General features: G+C 40.1%; 1 protein-coding gene across 1 annotated transcript in view; it reads left to right on the forward strand.

Moving 5' to 3' along the window:
• The first annotated feature begins 771 nt into the window (after positions 1 to 771).
• The window catches only part of FBXO36 (F-box protein 36), a 108,856-nt gene continuing 88,733 nt past the window's right edge, over positions 772 to 20,894 (forward strand). The window contains exon 1 of the mRNA XM_065881061.1: positions 772 to 867. Coding sequence (XP_065737133.1) covers positions 772 to 867 — 96 coding nt within the window. The remainder of the gene's footprint in view (positions 868 to 20,894) is intronic.

The following is a 20,894-nucleotide window of genomic DNA, read 5'->3' on the forward strand; positions in this document are numbered from 1 at the left end:
AATCGCGGCGATGACACAACCGAGCTTCCTGGGACTTTCTGTTCCAGCTCCCCCCCCCCACTACCCCCCCAACCCCTCAGCACAACCCCCTCCCCCAGGCCTGGCTCCGCCGCTCGGAACTGCGCCCCAATTACCTAGTTGGGCCCCAAAGTCTCCGGTCCGGACTCGGTGGCGCGGCAGTAACTTCCACTCGCTCCCCCCACCCCCCCCAGCGGCGGCGGCGGCGGCGGCTCCTCGGGTCCCTTCAATTATCAGCTGAGCCGCAGCACCGCGCCCGGCGTGCGCCTCCGTCCGCACCGCCTCCCTCCCCGCCCGTTCCAACACCCTCCGGGAACTACTTTTCCCTTCGAATCAGCCGGACAGGCTCGGCCGCGGGACAGGCCCCGCTGCCTACTCGCAGCCCATCACATCGCCCCTCCCTCCCCCAACGCCCGGCTCGACTTCCCCAGCGGCCTGCGATCTCCTCCCGATCCCTTCGAGGGACCAGGAAGGGGAATGTGGTGCTTCGCTTGGTATCCCTCCGCCGGGGTCACCCCCTCCCCTCGGTGGTAGCAGGAACTAATTCCCCTTCGGGTCACCCGGGACCTCAAGGTGGAAATTTCACGGCTCAGAGTTCCCTCTAACCCTTGGAAGAGGGGACAATCACCCCAAGTTAGAAACACCCCGCCAAGTCAAAAGTAGGGTTCGATTTAAACCAGGGCTCTTGCCCCATGACCCCAATCAGGCCCCGCCCCTTCCTGGTTGTCTTAGCGACGGTGGTGGCGTCCCAAGATGGCGTCGTGGCTGCCGGAGACTCTGTTCGAAATTGTAGGACAAGGCCCGGCGCCGAGCAAAGACTATTACCAGTTATTGGTCACCCGGTCCCAGGCAAGTGCGAACCGCGGTTACCCTCTTTAGTAACTCTCTTCCCGCCCCGGTGGAGCCCGGAACGCGAGCCGCGCTAGGCCGAGAGCGGCTGTGGCCAGCCGGAAGCGCCGGGTCCCTGCTTCGAGCCGAGAGATTTCCCTCGTCACCTCGGCCTCCTCTGCGGGCCCGGCGGCCCGCGTGTCCCTTCCCAACCCCAGCCCGGCTCGTACCCGGAGAGCCTTCTTGGTCTCCTCACAACGCCGCCCGCTCCCTTCTGTCACCCCGGGTTCCTACCCGCAGAGTTCCCTCCGCGCGAAAAGAAAAACAGTCGTCCCTGGCTTGCGTGCAGCCTCACCTCAGCGTGGGAAGGAGGGAAAGAAAGACTCAGCCAAGTGTCCCAAGGAGGAGCCGGCAGGGGAGGAGAGAAAAGGAAGATCTCTTTTCCAGGGGAGGGTTTAATTATGGGGGATTTTTCACGTCTTATTGTGGTCTTTACGTGTACCAAGGCCACATCAAAACTTCCTTATTTCTAGTAGAGATTGATCGTTCAGAGCTTTCTCCTTACCTTGTCGGAGCCCCTTCTATCCCACTGAAAGTGTGCGGGGGGTGGTACAAAAATGTTTCAGCTGCTCTGCGCGTCAGCCCCACCCATTATGACATCTGCTTCACAACAATAAGACCGAGGATTATGTTATCGCTCGAGTAACTATCGGCCTATTTTTATGACTACTTTAGCTGTTTAAGGTGGGCTTTGTGGATGATTTATTGTGCCCATGAAATGATCGAGGTAAATGGGTCCTCCACTCGGAACTCGTTTCTAATTCCTCGCTGAGCTTACACCTGTCACCGAGATATTCGTGCACCTTGCACTTTCAAAAATGGTATTCCTAAAAAATGAAATTTAGAACTTGGTATATATTTGTTTTGGTGTACGTATTGAATATTTCATCAGTTTGTTCCATGAGCCCTTCAATAAAATAGACAATGATTTTTAGAGCTTCAAAAGCATCTTTTAAAATAGAAATAATGTATATTTATTTCTAGATCTAAGATTTATAAATATTACAAGCGTAATATCAATTGATAGCCTATCGAACTTAAATTTTTAATTGAACACTTAAAGAAAATTTTTACATATTTAATTGGAATTTCTTTAATTTCTTAAAGAGAGAAATTTACTCTTCTTGTACATTTATTTTAGGATTGACTGTTTTCCATTTGCTATATAAGATGTATGATCCTAACAATTCTTCACATCTAGCATGAGTGATTGAAAGCAATATTTTATGTATTCTGACTTCATTTTCTATTTTATCTACCTCAAGTAAGTTAGAATGTTCTAATTTTTACTTTACAGCCTTTTCCATAGCTTGTCTTTAAAAATTGTTTGAGTGTGTCTTATTCTTGCGAGTCTGGTATTATAAGTGTATTATACTGTAATGTTGTAAGCCTCAGCAAGCTAAATTACTTGTTTACCTTTCTGTTTTAGAAAATTAACCATAGCAGTCCTCCTGTTACTAGTTTTCCCCAAGAATGGTCCTGTTGTTGATGTTCTTCAGACTTTGCTCCCTAGTCTAACTTGGGCGCATGCCTTCCTTCAACTACTGTTTCATGACATTTTTCTTGCCCCTCCCCCAGAAGTATTCTTAATTTTTTTTCTTTCTTCTTTTTTTTTTTTTTAACACGTCAGAAACTCTCATCTATTTCAGGCCCTGTTTTTTTTCTGTCCCATTGCTTATATGTAAAATCCTTTGCAAGTTCTGATCTTTTTTCTTCTTTTAAGCAGACTGAGTATATTCACTACAGTTCTGCCAGTGAGAGTTAATCTCAAATCTGATTAATTCACTCTCTTTTTAAAGTAAAATTTGTTGTAAAAAAAAAATAGTAAATCTAAAAAATAGTCTTTTCAGTCAACCATCTTGAGAATATGCTAGTTTCTAACCACAAGATAAGTTTTCTAAGTCTCAGCACAGGAAACCAAACATCCAGTGAGAGACAATCTGACATAAATAAGTACTAAAAGACTAGAATTACAATGTGTTTTATAAGATGGACTTTTTTCTGGAATGACTTTCTAAAATTGATTCTTGTACATATTTTCTCTTTCTTTCTGCCTTTATTCCCCAAAATGTTGTATATTATCCAAAATATGCTCCAGATTAAATGGATGCTTCTTTCACTGTGATTCCCTTTTTTATTCTTTTTCATTGCTTTTATTTTTATTCGCTTTAAATCCAAATAACTGCACATTTGACAATGATTTAAAGGCAGATATATCTCTCATTAGCACCATACCACTATTGTCATAGTTCAAAATATATAAACATTGTACATTAGTATTTCCTTTGCCTTCTTGCTTATACAGTGACATTAAAATCATTCTTTTATGCTTATAGAGACATTTCCAGTTAATAACTTGATGCCATGATTTTTTTTCTTTCAAAAAAGGGACTTAGAGAATATAGTTTGAGGTCAATATAGCTTAATTCTCAAATCTGATCTTTATCATGATGATTCAGAGGCTTAGAAAAATCAGTGCCCTGCTTTCTAAATCAAAGATTTATACAATTATTCTTTACTCTAGTTCTATATATATAATATATATTATATTGGTTTCTAATTCTTTGAAAACTAGTAGATTCATAGTGAGTTAGGGCTAGAAAGAATCTTGAATATTACTTAGGCCAGGGATATTTCACACTTAGCTTCTAAGAAAGTCTTAAGTTGTGTTTCTGAATGAAGATCCTTTCCTTGATTTTATTTTATTTTTTTAATATAAATTTATTTAATTTTGGCTGCATTGGGTCTTTGTTGCTGCACACGGGCTTTCTCTGGTTGTGGAGAGCGGGGGCTACTCTTCGTTGTGGTGCATGGGCCTCTCATTGCAGTGGCTTCTCTTGTTGCGGAGCCTGGGCTCCAGCACACACGGGCTTCAGTAGTTGCGGCACACGGGCTCAGTAGTTGTGGCTTGTGGGCTCTAGAAGGCAGGCTCAGTAGTTGTGGTGCACAGGCTTAGTTGCTCCGCGGCATGTGGGATCCTCCCAGACCAGGGCTTGAACCCGTGTCTCCTGCATTGGCAGGCGGATTCTTAACCACTGCACCACCAGGGAAGCCCCCCTTTCCTTAATTTTAATCAGCAACTTGTCATTTACTGTGGGGATGCAAAATATAAGAAGATTCCTGCCTTTGGAGAATTTATCATTCCTTCAACAAATATTGAGCATCTTTTATATGCCAGGTACTGTTCTAGATTCAGGAAATCATCAGTGAACCAAACAAAGTCCCTCCTCTCATGAAGCGTATAGTCTAGTGAGAAAAATATAGTTAGTGACTTGATTTATATAAACACTCTAATGGTTTAACTTTTGTTTTAAGTCCAAAGGAGGTTCTTGAGCAATTGCCAAGTTAATGAATAGCGCAAACATTTTAAAATCTATGAGTCCAGAGGAAGCAAAAATCACTTTAGACCATGAGGTCCAGGAGGGTACTGTTACAAGTATTTTACTCTTGGAATTCTGTCTTATTTGTCCTCTTGAAATAGAAGTGTTGCTTAAGGTGGTCAGAACTGGTGACTTAGGTTTAATGTGACAAATACTGGGAAACTGCTAGAAACAGCAACTATATGCTAAGTAGATGAGAGTTGGCAGATATGGCCTTTTGCTCCTAATAACACAGGTGGTTGCCCCAAGAGCACCAATATGTTATAGTCACTCCAGCAGATGAAAGAAGGATGAAGAATTACAAAATAGATTAGTCTTACTTTATCTATCTCATTAAATCTTACTCAAAACTCCAAAAGTATACCTGAAGCTAATGTCATCTGAAAAAAAAAAAAATCCGAAAGCTCACTCCCCAAAAGTGGCAAATATTTTTCACATGCTTTAGAGCTGTAGCACTGACAAACTGAGAACACCTGAGGTCCCATGCCAGCCTGTGACAGGAAGCTGTCATTTCAGCGACTTCACAACAAAGAATTGTGCTGGTGCCACTTCAATCCACAGAAAGATTTAAAGATTTAAATTAAAAGATTGAAAGATTTAAGTTAAAAGATTAAAGATTTAAATCTTTCAATTTGAAAGATTTAAAATTTAGTACAGTCTAATAGAAATGTCAGTCCATGCACCCTTTGGCCCAGCAAATCCATATCTAGGATTTTATATCCAAAAATGCTTTCACATGTGAGCAAGAATGTACACCAAAGTAAAATAATTGTAAGTCTTTCCATAAAATATGATTCAGTCTTTTGAAAAAGATGTGATGGATCTTTTATTTGTTCAATAGACCAAATAAAATCTTAAGCAAGGAAAGCAAGTTGCTGAGTTCAGTAAACATAGTATGATCCCATTTAAAAAAGAACATTAACAAGTTTTTTATTTTGTTTTAAATAAATGTTGGATAAGCTAGAGTGATTCACTCATGGATGGAGTTATAGATTGCTTTCACTTTCTGCATCACATATTTCTGAAAGATCTGAATTTTTCTACAGTAATATTTTTATAATCAGAGAAAAGCAATAAAGGTTTAAAATGAAAACATAAATGGATAACTTACTTTGAGAAGTTGCCCTGCTCTGTGTGTCATCTTCCTCCTGTTTCACCGGCACCACCTTTGAGCCACTTCCCACACTAAATGATGGGCAGCATCAATAACGGTGTCATCAAAGATCCTGCTGTGTTTTTCTTTGCAGGGGTGAGCCTAATTCCACAAATTTAGAGGAGGTGCAAGTTGGGGTAATGGTTGCTTGTAAAATTTTAAGGAGATTTTAGTGTCTAGAAACTCCCTGGCCTTACGTTTATTTTTGCTTTCGTTTTTGTTTTCAATGTAAGTAGTAATTACTTTTGAGAAACTAGGGAACTGCCCTCCCTTGCCTTGTTGGGTGTGTGATTGTACTAATGAGCTAAAAAAGAGAGATGTGGAGGGCATTCCCTGATGGTCCATGGTTAGGACTGGCTTTCACTGCTGTGGTCTGTGTTCCATCCCTGGTCGGGGAACTAAGATCGTGCAAGCTGTGAAGCCAAAAAAAAAGGAGAGAGAGAGTTGTGGAGAATGAAGTCAGGCAAAGATGGTCTACTGAATAGATTTATTTGCCCTCCAGTAAAGCTTAAAGAACAAAAATTCTCAAATAAATTGAAATCATGTCAAATAGACGCCAGATCGCACATTTGGGGAGCTGGATGGGGTGCAGTCAATTTGATATTACAGTGGTATTTTCCCAGGGGGCCCAGGAACCCCTAAATCATGCTCTGCCCTAGCCCTGCCCCCCTCCACGTAAGGTCCCCAAGAGTCATATGAGTGGAGAAGATAAAGCAGGGGAGAGTAAACAGGTTTGCCTCTGCTTACTCTTTCCTTGTCCTTAATGGAACTTTCCCACTGATGGCACTTCACAGCCACGATGCCCGTTCTGCCCGGTGGCCACCAGCCACAACCAAAACGTTTCTACACAGAAAGAACTACTGCTGCTCTTTTTAAAGTACAAAGGTCAGTGAGATGCTTGCATTTGCCTACTTTCCTCTTCCCCATTGCTTAAGGCCAGACTTACCCTTCTGTTCTTCAGCTGTCTCTCAGAGGCTCTCAAGTTCCTCTGCCCCTAAAGGTAAGCTTTTCCCTTCTTCACTGCACTTCAGAACTTTCAGCCCAGCCCTGCAGGGCCTCCTCTGGGAGCGCTTGGCTTTTTCTTCCGGCTCCTGCTGACAGCAGCACCTGCAGTGAACGTACCCTTCCCTGCACGGCACGATCAGCCAGGTGCTCGTGCCTTCTCCCACACTATTCCTCTCCTGTTCCTCGTATCTGAGACTCCAGAAAAATGATTCGCAGCTTGTGACACTCCAGGATGTACCCCATGAAAGTTGTGAAATCATGTTTACTCAGAAATTTAAATTCCTTTTAAGTTTTTGAGGTGGCCTGTGGCATTTTTCAGGGCAGAAGGAAAAAATAATACCAACGAGGTGATTCAAGTTTTAAAAATAACAATATCCAGTCCTTTATCGTAACCCAGTGATCAAATGGCTCCTAAATCCTCATTTCAAAGTTACATAAGACGACTTCCCTGGTGGCACAGTGGTTGAGTCTGCCTGCTGAGGCAGGGGACACGGGTTTGAGCCCTGGTCTGGGAAGATCCCACATGCCGCAGAGCAACTAAGTCCATGCGCCACAACTACTGAGCCTCCACTCCAGAGCCCGTGAGCCACAACTACTGAGCCCACGTGCCACAACTGCTGAAGCCTGCGTGCCTAGGGCCCGTGCTCTGCAACAAGAGAAGCCACCGCAATAAGAAGCCCACGCACTGCAACGAAGAGTAGACCTCGCTCGCCGCAACTAGAGAAAGCCCGCGCGCAGCAATGAAGACCCAGCGCGGCCAAAAATAAATAAATAAATAGATTTATATTTTAAAAAAATTACATGAGGACTTGATAGAGCTCCAGGATCATCTTCCAGGTAAATCGTTTATTCAGCATCTCTGAGTGCCTACTCAATCTGGGCAGTTAATTTGGTCTCACCCTCCATTGACACAGATTTGCCTCCTAATTATATGGGGCAGTAGAGCACTTAATTGGGAGTCACTGAGTCATGGATCCTTTTATTCCTGCTACTAGTCTGTAAGCTCTTGACCTGAGGCAAAACACTTGATTTGTCTGGGCCCTGGTTGCCCCATCAGCATAATAAGGTTACTAGTCTAAGAGATCACTACGGTTTATTCCATCTCTGAAATGCTATTTCACATGAAAGTAGTGTTTGACCCTAGAAAAAGCACTGAATTTTTTTTTTTGAAAAATTGAGGGTGCATCGCAGATCCTGTACTAGTAGCTATATGACCTGGTGTAAGTTTCACCTGCCTGCGGTTCCATTTCTTCATCTGTAAAATGGACAGTTCAACCCTTGGCTACTTCACAGATAATGGTGAGAACCAAAAAATATAAAAAGCACTCCAGGCCACTGTTTCTCAAAGAGAGGTCATGATCAAATAAGATCGGAAAGTCCTGGGTGCGACACAATTCTATTTGCTTTTCTTCTCCGAAATTTCTCAGAGGCTTTAAAATCCTGCTGTGCAACAGGAATCTCTGAGAGGAAACAGCAGCCCGAGTTTTTCGTACGGGCATGTGACTACCAAACCCCTTTTCCTCTGAGCATCTCAGGATCTGAGGTTCTGTGGATGCCCTTTGGAAAACACCCAGCAGTGTGCCTGGTACAAAGCAGCAAATACTGAAGAAATCTTTAAGTATTTATATTGCCTTGTCTTCTTCCAATACCAAATCAGTCAAACTTCACTTTTCCATGAAAATCATTGTTCTAACTCGTTAGTCATCTCACGATTTGTGTTATTTTATTTATTATTACCATCAGCTTATGTTTCCACAGAAATACCTATTGATGTCTTGATTGGGATTGTAATGATCCATTTGTGGTGAATCGACATCTTTACAATGCCAAGTTTTCAACCCACAAATATAGTATATCCTTACTTTTAGAATTTCTTAGATATGCTTTAATTTTGCTCAAAGATTTCTTATAGGGCTTCCCTGGTGGTGCAGTGGTTGGGAGTCTGCCTGCCGGTGAAGGGGACACGGGTTCGTGCCCCGGTCCAGGAGGATCCCACATGCGCATCCGGAGCCTGTGCTCCGCGGCGGGGGAGGCCACAGCAGTGAGAGGCCCGCGTACAGCAAAAAAAGAAAAAAAAAAAAAGAAGATTTCTTATAGTGTAGAAATCTTACATATATCTTCTTAGAATTCTAGGTGTTTGACTTTTTTGTTCTATTGTAACTTAAACTCCTTTTACAATTGTATTTTCCTATTGTAGCTACTAAGAAAAACACAATTGATTTTTGCTTCCAGTAAATTGACTTTCATCTAGTGATCTTGCTAAGTCACTTACTGATTCTTCTTTTTTGAATTTTATTTATTTTTTTATATAGCAGGTTCTTATTAGTTATCTATTTTATACATTATTAGTGTATATATGTCAATCCCAATCTCCCAGTTCATCCCACCACCACCACCCCTGCCACTTTCCCCCCTTGGTGTCCATACGTTTGTTCTCTACATCTATGTCTCTATTTCTGCCCTGCAAACCGGTTCATCTGTACCATTTTTCTAGGTTCCACATATATGCGTTAATATGCCATATTTGTTTTTCTCTTTCTGACTGACTTCACTCTGTATGACAGTCTCTACATCCATCCACGTCTCTACAAATGACCCAATTTTGTTCCTTTTTATGGCTGAGTAATATTCCATTGTATATATATGCCACATCTTCTCTATCCATTCATCTGTTGATGGGCATTTAGGTTGCTTTCATGTCCTGGCTATTGTAAATAGTGCTGCAATGAACATTGGGTTGCATGTTTCTTTCTGAATTATGGTCTTCTCTGGGTATATGCCCAGTAGTGGGATTGCTGGGTCATACAGTAGTTCTATATTTCATTTTTTAAGGAACCTCCATACTGTTCTCCATAGTGGCTGTATCAATTTACGTTCCCACCAACAGTGCAAGAGGGTTCCCTTTTCTCCACACCCTCTCCAGCATTTGTTGTTCGTAGATTTTCTGGTGATGCCCATTCTGATTGGTGTGAGGTGATACCTCATTGTAGTTTTGATTTACATTTCTCTAATAATTAGTGATGTTGAGCAACTTTTCACGTGCTTCTTGGCCAGCTGTATGTCTTCTTTGGAGAAATGTCTATTTAGGTCTTCTGCCCATTTTTGTATTGGGTTGTTTGTTTTTTTAATATTGAACTGCATGAGCTGTTTATATATTTTGGAGATTAATCCTTTGTTGATTTGTTTGCAAATATTTTCTCCCATTCTGAGGGTTGTCTTTTCGTCTTGTTTGTAGTTTCCTTTGCTTTGCAAAAGCTTTTAAGTTTCATTAGGTCCCATTTGTTTATCTTTGTTTTTATTTCCATTACTCTAGGAGGTGGATCAAAAAAGATCTTGCTGTGCTTTATGTCAAAGAGTGTTCCTCCTATGTTTTCCTCTAAGACTTTTATAGTGTCTGGTCTTACATTTAGGTCTCTAATCCATTTTGAGTTTACTTTTGTGTATGGTGTTAGGGAGTGTTCTAATTTCATTCTTTTACATGTAGCTGTCCAGTTTTCCCAGCACCACTTATTGAAAACAGTGTCTTTTCTCCATTGTATATCCTTGCTTCCTTTGTCATAGATTAGTTGATCATAAGTGCATGGGTTTATCTCTGGGCTTTCTATCCTGTTCCATTGATCTATATTTCTCTTTTTGTGCCAGTACCATATTGTCTTGATTACTGTAGCTTTGTAGTATAGTCTGAAGTCAGGGAGTCTGATTCCTCCAGCTCCGTTTTTTTTCCCTCAAGACTTGGCTATTCGGGGTCTTCTGTGCCTCCATACAAATTTTAAGATTTTTTTGTTCTAGTTCTATAAAAATTGCCATTGGTAATTTGATAGGGATTGCATTGAATCTATAGATTGCTTTGGGTAGTACAGTCATTTTCACAATATTGATTCTTCCAATCCAAAAACATGGTTTATCTCTCCATCTGTTGGTATCATCTTTAGTTTCTTTCATCAGTGTCTTATAGTTTTCTGCATACAGGTCTTTTGTCTCCCTAGTAAGTTTATTCCTAGGTATTTTATTCTTTTTGTTGCAATGGTAAATGGGAGTTTCCTTAATTTCTCTTTCAGATTTTTCATCATTAGTGTATAGGAATGCCAGAGATTTCTGTGCATTAATTTTGTATCCTGCATCTTTACCGAATTCATTGATTAGCTCTAGTAGTTTTCTGGTGGTATCTTAAGGATTCTCTATATATAGTATCATGTCATCTGCAAACAGTGACAGTTTTACATCTTCTTTTCCAATTTGTATTTCCTTTTCTTCTCTGATTGCCATGGCTAGAGCTTCCAAAGTTATCTTGAATAATAGTGGCGAGAGTGGACATCCTTGTCTTCTTCCCGATCTTAAAGGAAATGCTTTCATTTTTTCACCATTGAGAATGATGTTTGCTGTGGGTTTGTCGTATATGGGCTTTATTATGTTGAGGTAGGTTCCTATGCCCACTTTCTGGAGAGTTTTTATCATAAATGGGTGTTGAATTTTTTCAAAAGCTTTTTCTGCATCTATTGAGATGATCACATGGTTTTTATTCTTCAGTTTGTTCATATGGTGTATCACGTTGATTGATTTGCGTATATTGAAGAATCCTTGCATCCCTGGGATAAATCCCACTTGATCATGGTGTATGATCCTTTTAATGTGTTGTTGGATTCTGTTTGCTAGTATTTTATTGAGGATTTTTGCATCTATGTTCATGAGTGATATTGGTCTGTAGTTTTCTTTTTTTTGTAGTATCTTTGTCTGGTTTAGGTATCAGGGTGATGGTGGCCTCATAGAATGAGTTTGGGAGTGTTCCTTCCTCTGCAATTTTTGGAAGAGTTTGAGAAGGATGGGTGTTAGGTCCTCCCTAAATGTTTGATAGAATTTACCTGTGAAGCCATCTGGTCCTGGACTTTTGTTTGTTGGAGGATTTTTAGTCATGGTTTCAATTTCATTACTTGTGATTGGTCTGTTCATATTTTCTATTTCTTCCTGGTTCAGTCTTGGAAGGTTATACCTTTCTAAGAATTTATCCATTTCTTCCAGGATGTCCATTTTATTGGCATAGAGTTGCTTATAATAGTCTCTTAGATTGCTTTGTATTTCTGCGGTGTCTGTTGTAACTTCTCCTTTTTCATTTCTAATTTTATTGAATTGAGTCCTCTCCCTGTTTTTCTTGATGAGTCTAGCTAATGGTTTATCAATTTTGTTTATCTTCTCAAAGAACCAGCTTTTAGTTTTATTGTGATCTTTGCTATTGTTTTCTTTGTTTCTATTTTATTTATTTCTGCTCTGATCTTTATGATTTCTTTCCTTCTGCTAACTTTGGGCTTTGTTTGTTCTTCTTTCTCTATTTCCTCTAGGTGTAAAGTTAGATTGTTTATTTGAGTTTTTTTTTTTTTCTTGTTTCTTGAGGTAGGCTTGTATTGCTATAAACTTCCCTCTTAGAAATGCTTTCCCTGCATCCAGTAGGTTTCGGATCATCGTCTTTTCATTGTCATTTGTCTCTAGGTATTTTTTGATTTCCTCTTTGATTTCTTCAGTGATCTCTTGGTTATTTAGTAATGTATTGTTTAGCCTCCATGTCTTTGTGTTTTTTACGTTTTTTTCCCTGTAATTGATTTCTAATCTCATAGCGTTGTGGTCAGAAAAGATGCTTGATATGATTTCAATTTTCTTAAATTAACTGAGGCTTGATTTGTGAGCCAAGATGTGATCTATCCTGGAGAATGTTCTGTGTGCACTTGAGAAGAAAGTGTCATCTGCTCTTTTTGGATGGAATGTCCTATAAATATCAATTAAATCTATCTGGTCTATTGTGTCATTTAAAGTTTTTGTTTCCTTATTAATTTTCTGTCTGAATGGTCTGTCCATTGGTGTAAGTGAGGTGTTAAAGTCCCCCACTATTATTGTGTTACTGTCAATTCCCTCTTTTATAGCTGTTAGCAGTTGCCTTATGTATTGAGGTGCTCCTATGTTGGGAGCATATATATTTATAATTGTTATATCTTCTTCTTGGATTGATCCCTTGATCATTACACAGTGTCCTTCCTTGTCCCTTGTAACATTCTTTATTTTAAAGTCCATTTTATCTAATATGAGCATTGCTACTCCAGCTTTCTTTTGATTTCCATTTGCATGGAATATCTTTTTCCATCCCCTCACTTTCAGTCTGTATGTGTCCCTAGGTCTGAAGTGCGTCTCTTGTAGACAGCATATATATGGGTCTTGTGTTTGTATCCATCTAGGGAGCCTATGTCTTTTGGTTGGAGCATTTAATCCATTCATGTTTAAGGTAATTATCGATATGTATGTTCCTATTACCATTTTCTTAATTGTTAAGGGTTTGTTTTTGTAGGTCCTTTTCTTCTCTTGTGTTTCCCACTTAGAGAAGTTCCTTTAGCAATTGTTGTAGAGCTGGTTTGGTGGTGCTGAATTCTGTTAGCTTTTGCTTGTCTGTAAACCTTTTGATTTCTCCATCAAATCTAAATGAGATCCTTGCCAGGTAGAGTAATCTTGGTTGTAGGTTCTTCCCTTTCATCACTTTAAATATATCATGCCACTCCCTTCTGGCTTGTAGAGTTTCTGCTGAGAAATCAGCTGTTAACCATATGGGAGTTCCCTTGTATGTTATTTGTCATTTTTCCCCTGTTGCTTTCAAGAATTTTTCTTTGTCTTTAATTTTTGTCCATTTGATTACTATGTGTCTTGGCATGTTTCTCCTTAGGTTTATCCTGCCTGGGACTCTCTGCACTTCCTGGACTTGGGTGGCTATCTCCTTTCCCATGTCAGAGAAGTTTTCGACTATAATCTCTTCACATATTTTCTTGGGTCCTTTCTCTCTTCTCCTTCTGGGACCCCTATAATGCAAATTTTGTTGCATTTAATGTCCCAGAGGTCTCTTAAGCTGTCTTCATTTCTTTTCATTCTTTTTTCTTTATTATGTTCCGTGGCAGTGAATTCCACCATTTTGTCTTCCAGGTCACTTATCTGTTCTTCTGCCTCAGTTATTCTGCTATTGATTCCTTCTAGTGTATTTTTCATTTCAGTTATTGTGTTGTTCATTTCTGTTTGTTTGTTCTTTAATTCTTCTAGGTGATTTTTCTTTAATTCTTCTAGGTGATTGTTCTTTAATTCTTCTAGATTTTTGTTAACCATTTCTTGCATCTTTTCGATCTTTGCCTCCATTCTTTTTCCAAGGTCCTGGATCATCTTCACTATCATTATTCTGAATTCTTTTTCTAGAAAGTTTCCTATCTCCACTTCATTAAGTTGTTTTTCTGGGGTTTTATCTTGTTCCTTCATCTGGTACATAGCCCTCTGCCTTTTCATCTTGTCTATCTTTCTGTGAATGTGGTTTTTTTTCCACAGACTGCAGGGCTGTAGTTCTTCTTGCTTCTGCTGTCTGCCCTCTCATTCACTTTCTAATTCTGATAATTTGTAATTCTTTTATTTTTTTCTTCCAGCTTTACTGAGATATATTTGACATACAACACTGTATAAATTTAAGGTGTACAACCTAATGATTTGACTGACATACATTAGGAAATGATTACCACAATACGTTTTGTGACTATCCATCTTCTCACATCAATATAAAATAAAGGAAAAATAAAAAAGATTTCTTAGTGACTAGAACTCTTAGGGTTTACTCTTTTAACAACTTTCATATATAACACACAGCAGTGTTAATAGATTAGTCATGTTGTACATTATATCCCTAGTACGTATTTATCTCATCACTGGAGGTTTGTTCTTTTTGACCGTACTCATCCAATTCCCCCTTCCCTCTGTCCCCGCCTCTGGTAACCACAAATCCGATCTCTTTTTCTATAAGTTTGTTGTTGAAGTATAATTGACCTTCAATACTGTGTTAATTCCTGGTGCACAAAATAGTGATTCCATATTCCTATACTTTGCAAAATGATCACCATGATAAGTCTAGTTACCGTCTCTCACCATACAAAGATAGTACATTATTATTGACTGTATTACCCACTCTGTACATTTCATGCCTGTGACTCGTTTATTTTGTAACTGGAAGTTTGTACCTCTCAATTTCTCTCACCTATTCCATTCATACCCCCACCCGCTTCCTCTTTGCCAACTAACTGCTTCTTCTCTATATCTATGACTCTATTTTGTTATACTTGTTCATTTCTTTTTCAGATTCCACATATAAGTGAAATCATATGGTATTTGTCTTTCTCTGACTTTTTTCACTTAGCATAATACTCTCTAGGTCTATTCATGTTGTCATGAATGGCAAATTTCATTCTTTTATGGCTGAGTAATCCATTATACATATAGACCACATCTTCTTTATCCATTCATCTGATGATGGACACTGTGGTTGTTTCCACATCTTGGCTATGTGAATAATGCTGCAATGAACATAGGGGTGCATATATCTTTTCAAATTAGTGTTATTGTTTTCTTTGGAAAAATACGCAGAAGTGGAATTGCTGGATCATATGGTAGTTCTATTTTTAATTTTTTGAGGAACCTCCATCTGTTTTCCACAGTGGCTTCAGCAATTTACATTCCCACCAACAGTGCACGAGGGGTCCCTTTTCTCCACATCCTTACCAACACTTGTTATTTGTTGTCTTTTTGATAATAGCCATTATGACAAATGTGAAGTGATATCCCATTGTGGGGCTTTTTGTTTGTTTGTTTGTTTGTTTTGCGGTATGTGGGCCTCTCACTGTTGTGGCCTCTCCCATTGTGGACCACAGGCTCCGGACACGCAGACTCAGCGTCCATGGCTCATGGGCCCAGCTGCTCTGCGGCATGTGGGATCCTCCCGGACCAGGGCAGGAACCTGTGTCCCCTGCATCAGCAGGCAGACTCAACCACTGTGCCACCAGGGAAGCCCCCCATTGTGGTTTTGATTTTCATTTCCCTGACGATCAGTGATGTTGAGCATCTTTTCATGTGTCTGTTGACCATCTGCATGTCTTTGGGAAAATGTCTATTCACATCCTCTACCCATCTTTTAATCAGGTTATTTGTTTTTATGGTTGTTGTGTTGTATGAGTCCTTTGTACATTTTGGATATTAACCTCTTGTCAGATATGGTTTGTAAATACCTTCTCCCATTCAGTAGGCAGCCTTTTAGTTTTGTTGATAGATTCCTGTGTAAATGTGTTTTACTTTGATGTAATCCTGTTTGTTTATTTTTGTTTTAGTTTCCCTTGCCATTACAAAGAATGTACAAAGAATTTATCATTCTTTTCCATTTTTTGACACATTCATGTCATCTGTGAATAATGACATACATTTCTTCCTTTCTAACCTTCATGTCTTCTTTACCCTTGCCTTATTGCATTGGCTAAGATTTCCACTAAAATGTTGAAGAGAAATAATACCAGGTATTGCTGTCTTGTTCGTGGACTTTGGAGGAAGGCTTTCAGTGTTTCACCATAAAGTATGATGTTTGCTGTAAGTTTTTTAAACTCAGATTAACTATGTTTCCTTTTATTTCAAGTTTGCTAAAAGTTTTGATTTTGAATGGATAGTGAATTTTATTTAAAAAAAAATCTTTTAGCTATATACTAAATTTGCTGGGTTTTTCAAAATCTTTCTTCAGATCATTATAAATTGTGTGCTTCCTGGGTTCAGGACCACTGTGCTCACTGTTCCTAAATGACACCCATCACTTTTCCATGCCACTGCTACACTCTTGGCCCCAGTCACCTGGGTGACTTCCCGTAAGTCTCCCCACATCCATATCCAATCCCCTTCTTTGAGTCTCATCTAAAATGCCCACTTGACATTTCAAATCGGTAGCGAAATGGAGAACCATTCCATAATTATTGTGACAATTGGCTATCAAATTTGTCACAAAACAGAAAAAATAAACCAAATCCCTATCTCAACTGTGCATGTAAAAATGTGTACTCACATACTATATGTTTAAAAATTTTATATGTATTTAAGAGCTAAGTGCTGTACACACAAACATATACTATGAAAGTACCATACAAAAATAAGAAAGGATATTATTTTAATTTGGAGGTAGAGTATACACCATATGCTGGGTCTGAAAGCCATAATGGAAAAGAAGAGCAGATCAAGTACATTTAACATAAAATTATTTCATGAATGATACTTAAAATTAATAAATTACCTGTGAGAAAATGTTGGCCACATATTTACCAGGCAAAGGGTTAATATACTGTGTATCCAAAGATAATCAATCCTACAAATTAGTAAGAAAAATAGCCTCATGGAAAAACAGGCAAAGGCTATGGACAGTCACCTGAAGAAATACACGTAACTAATAAACATATGAAAAGATGCTTACTTATAACCTTACCAAGTGATCAAGGAAATAGAATTTAAAGCCACAAGATACGAGTTTTTCCACTGGTAAAAATTGAAACCATTCAGGTTGTCAAGGCTGTGAGAGAGAGAGGGCATCACTAAGTGTCTGCTCTATACCAGCTCCTGGACCGTGCCAACAGTACCAAGGTGGGGTGCCTTCCCTCCAGAAGCTTGCAGTCTATGAAGAGATAGACAAACAGATTACAGAATGTGACCTGTACAGTGGAGATAGGAGCTTTCTGGTGAGAGCACTGGAGGAAATCCTGAATAGTTGGCAGAGGACTAGACGTGAGCTGAGACCGAGACAAAGAAGAGGTGGGGACAGTCCTGTGTGCCCAGGCTGTGAGAGCACAGAGCTTGTTCCCGGGATGGGTGATAGTAATGAGCTCTTGTAGGATATAAAGCTGGCTGGGACCACCGAGAAGTAGCCAGGGAGCAGATCAGGAAGTGCCTGGTAAATCTAGAAATAAGACTTGATTCAGCCTGTCAGTGGTTTTCAAAGTACCCTTTGGTTTTGCAAATAAATGCAGTTCTGAGGTTCCACAAGCATTTTATTCAGATCTCCTCTTTGGGAATATTTTTCACTAATTTAAAACTTGTAATACAAAAGAAATACCTACACCCTCAAATGTTTTATATACCAAATTTTATCACCTTAACCTGTACTTCCAAAATCTAGATGAACATGTTTTGGTGCAGGCCACAGAGGAAAGCGTCTGTCACCGCTGTAATTACAGTAGAATGTCTTACAAATGTGTCATTGTTTGGGAAGACAGAGCCCTGACCAACCCTCTTGATTCGTGCCTGTACAAGGCAGGTATATTCAGAGCAGAATAAGCCTGAAAATCAGGAGCAGCTCAGATGCACCGGCTTTGCACAGAGTCTTCAAATGCTGAGTGTTCATAAAAACACATGAACCACCTTGTGATAGAGTCTTAACATATACTAAGTAATTTTCAGTGCTTTTTGTCTGAATTTGGCATTTGTGATAAGGAGACAAGAATTTGGTAGATAATTGTTAATCATTAGACTCCAAAACAAGTCTTAACTGTTCTCACATTTTTGGATTTTCTGGATCCTTTGAATCGAAGAGCACATATTCTAAAATCAGCCATGTGAATTTTTTTTAAAAATGAAATTTCAATTCATTCATTCAACAAATGTTTGGGTGCCTTCTGTCTGCCAGGTGCTCCTGGGCACTGTGCCAAGCACTAAGGATACAACAGGGAGCAGAAGTTCATGTTCTCTGTCCTCGTGGAGCTAGACGCTAATCAGATAAAACCACAAGCCAAATTAACAGGTCAGCCAAACAAGATGTCAGCCGTGGTAAGTGTCACTGTCAAGGAGAGACACCCAAGTGCTTGAGGCTATGGCCTGGTCAGGGAGGTCAGGGAAGGTTCTCCAGAGGAAGTGAAGCTTGATCTGTCATCTGGAAGACTGGGTGAATGGAAAGAAGGCCAGTGCAGGGAGAGGGCAGAGAGCAGGCTGTTGGGCCATTCCGGCTTCAAGCTTTGTCCTGATACTGAGAGATCAAGAAGCCCTTGGTTTTTAAGAGGATGAAGTGGCTGGCATACCCTATCCCAATGATTGTGAGACACGCTTTTTTTGCATCTTAATGTCTCCAAAATCAAAATTTAATTAGTACTTTTTTCTTTCTGAGCTATACATAAAATAACGATACAGCTTATAGTCGATGGCATTTTAGAGTTGATGAAGTACGATAATCGGGTTTGCATTTTTAAAAGATCACTCTGGATGTAGCGTCGAGAACAGACATGATTATCTGCATGGATCGGGGTTTTCTTTATAGTATAATAAAATGCAGAAACTGACGACTGCTGAGTAACAGTAATACTCACTGTCACCGATATCTCACTGCCTAATTTCAAAGTTCTCTTTTTATCAGAATAGTTTCTTTGTTCTCGTTAACTTGATAATAAGTAAATATTATTAATCTGAACTTATAAAAAGATCTACATAAAATACCACTTTTATCCAGTGTGTAAGTTTACATTGATACACATAAATAGACACAGATAAAATCTATACAGAATGCCCCTTACTAAAAGGGTTCTGCTTTGAAAAACCATGAAAACTACTGTTCTAGGCAATAGGGATCCACTGAGGATTTTTGCAGAGGAGAATGATATGACTGAAGCTGCCAGACAGAACTCTGACGGCAGCAAAATGGAAGACGTGAGGGAGAGGGAGGAAGCTTCCGTGGGAATGGAAGGAGGGAGATGGGTGATCAAACTCTTGGTCTCATTTGCTAGTCCAAAAAAAAAATGGAGATAATAGTTTCTATCTTATAACAGTCTTTTAAGGATCTTATGAAGTAAGATATACACATTATTGACACAATTTCCTTCCCTACCTTACATTATCCTAGTAAGTTCCTTTAGTTCCAAGATAAGTCTTTCTTCTCTGTAAAACCATTATACTGTCTCTGGTACTTTTTTTTAAGGGAGAGATTAGCATTCAAATGGAAAAAATTGTTTACACATTCAGACCCTTTCATGCGGCCCTTTGTCTCAGTGGCTGCCCCCAGCCCCTCCCGTGACTCTGCTCTTACCCAGGGCTGCTCTTCCTTGAAGACAGAGGCCATCTTGGCCCTTTCTAAGGCTCTACATAAGACACTCTAAAGAACCTAAGAGGCAGTTGGGCACATTTTTAGTGCTTTTGCATTTTGCCTACCGTTTCAGATTTGTTTTCCCCATTAGTAGACCTTATTTAAGCAGTGACTAAAGAATCGTAAAATAAATGAAATAAAAATTATTCCTCAATAGTACCTTTGAATACTGGGGGTGTTTTTGGTTTTTTGTTTTTTACCTTTTCTCTTTTTCTGGAGGGAGGTTAGTAACACCAAGACTACTCTATTAATAGCATAACCGAGAATGTTCAGTGAGTACATAAAGACACAGTGGACACATCCTCATCATAGCATCCACCACACTGTCATATGCCTTTCACATAAGGATTGTGCATTTGGGAGTAATTCTGCCGAAATAGTTAGGTGTGTGTCTGATTTGTGGAGAAACTGGCCATACAGCCCATGTAGGTATTTGTTATGGGTTGAATTGTGTTTTCCCCAAAAAAGATATGTTGAGGTCTTAGCCCCATTACCTCAAACAATGACCTTATTTAGAAATAGGGTCGTTGCAGATGTTACTAGTTAAGTAGGGTGGACCAGTGTCTTTATAAGAAGACAGCCGTGTGAAGACAGGCAGAAGACGATGTCATGACCAGGGCAGAACTGGAGTGATGCGGTGAGGAATGCCACAGATTGCCGACAGACCGCAGAAGCTAAGAGACACGTGAGGATTCCTCTACAAGCTACAGAGGAAGCACAGCCCTGCCAACGCTGTGGTTTTGGGCTTCTAAACTCCAGAACTGTGAGACAATAAATTTCTGTTATCTTAAGCCACCCAGTTTGTGGTAAATTGTCACAACAATTTAGGAAATTAACACAGGAAAATAGGAAACTAACACAGGAAAATAACACAGTATATGAGGATATCCGTGGCCAACTACTTGACTCACCTGAATAGGTCGATGGGAAAATATAGTTGTCTGGGTCCGTCAGTGGCTGCATACCTCATCTAAGCCCCATCTGAGATAAGTTGCCATCTGTAGCTTGCAGTCCCCAGTCCCTCCCTTTGCCACAGTTAATTGGACCAATATGGACACCTGTCTTTAGGCCAGTGGCTCTTTTGGCTAACCAGCAACCATGTGACTTCTGTGGCCTTGTGTGAAAAAGATTTGAACTAAGAGACTCAAAGGGATATGATCAGGGGCTTCCCTGGTGGCGCAGTGGTTGGGAATCCGCCTGCCAAAGCAGGGGACACGGGTTCGAGCCCTGGTCTGGGAAGATCCCACATGCTGTGGAGCAATTAAGCCCGTGCCCCACAACTACTGAGCCTGCGCTGTAGAGCCCGCGAGCCACAACTACTGAGCCCGTGTGCCTCAACTACTGAAGCCCACGCACCTAGAGCCCATGCTCCGCAACAAGAGAAGCCACTGCAATGAGAAGCCAGAGCACAACAACGAAAATGCCACGCAGCCAAAAAAAAGAGGATATGATCAGTTAGCTGCAGGGAACTGAAATAGAAAAGTAAAAAGGAAGCTCAAAGAGGCCATTCTTAACTCTAAGC

This window comes from Phocoena phocoena, chromosome 7 (assembly GCF_963924675.1).
Source record: "Phocoena phocoena chromosome 7, mPhoPho1.1, whole genome shotgun sequence".
Classification (NCBI taxonomy): domain Eukaryota; kingdom Metazoa; phylum Chordata; class Mammalia; order Artiodactyla; family Phocoenidae; genus Phocoena; species Phocoena phocoena.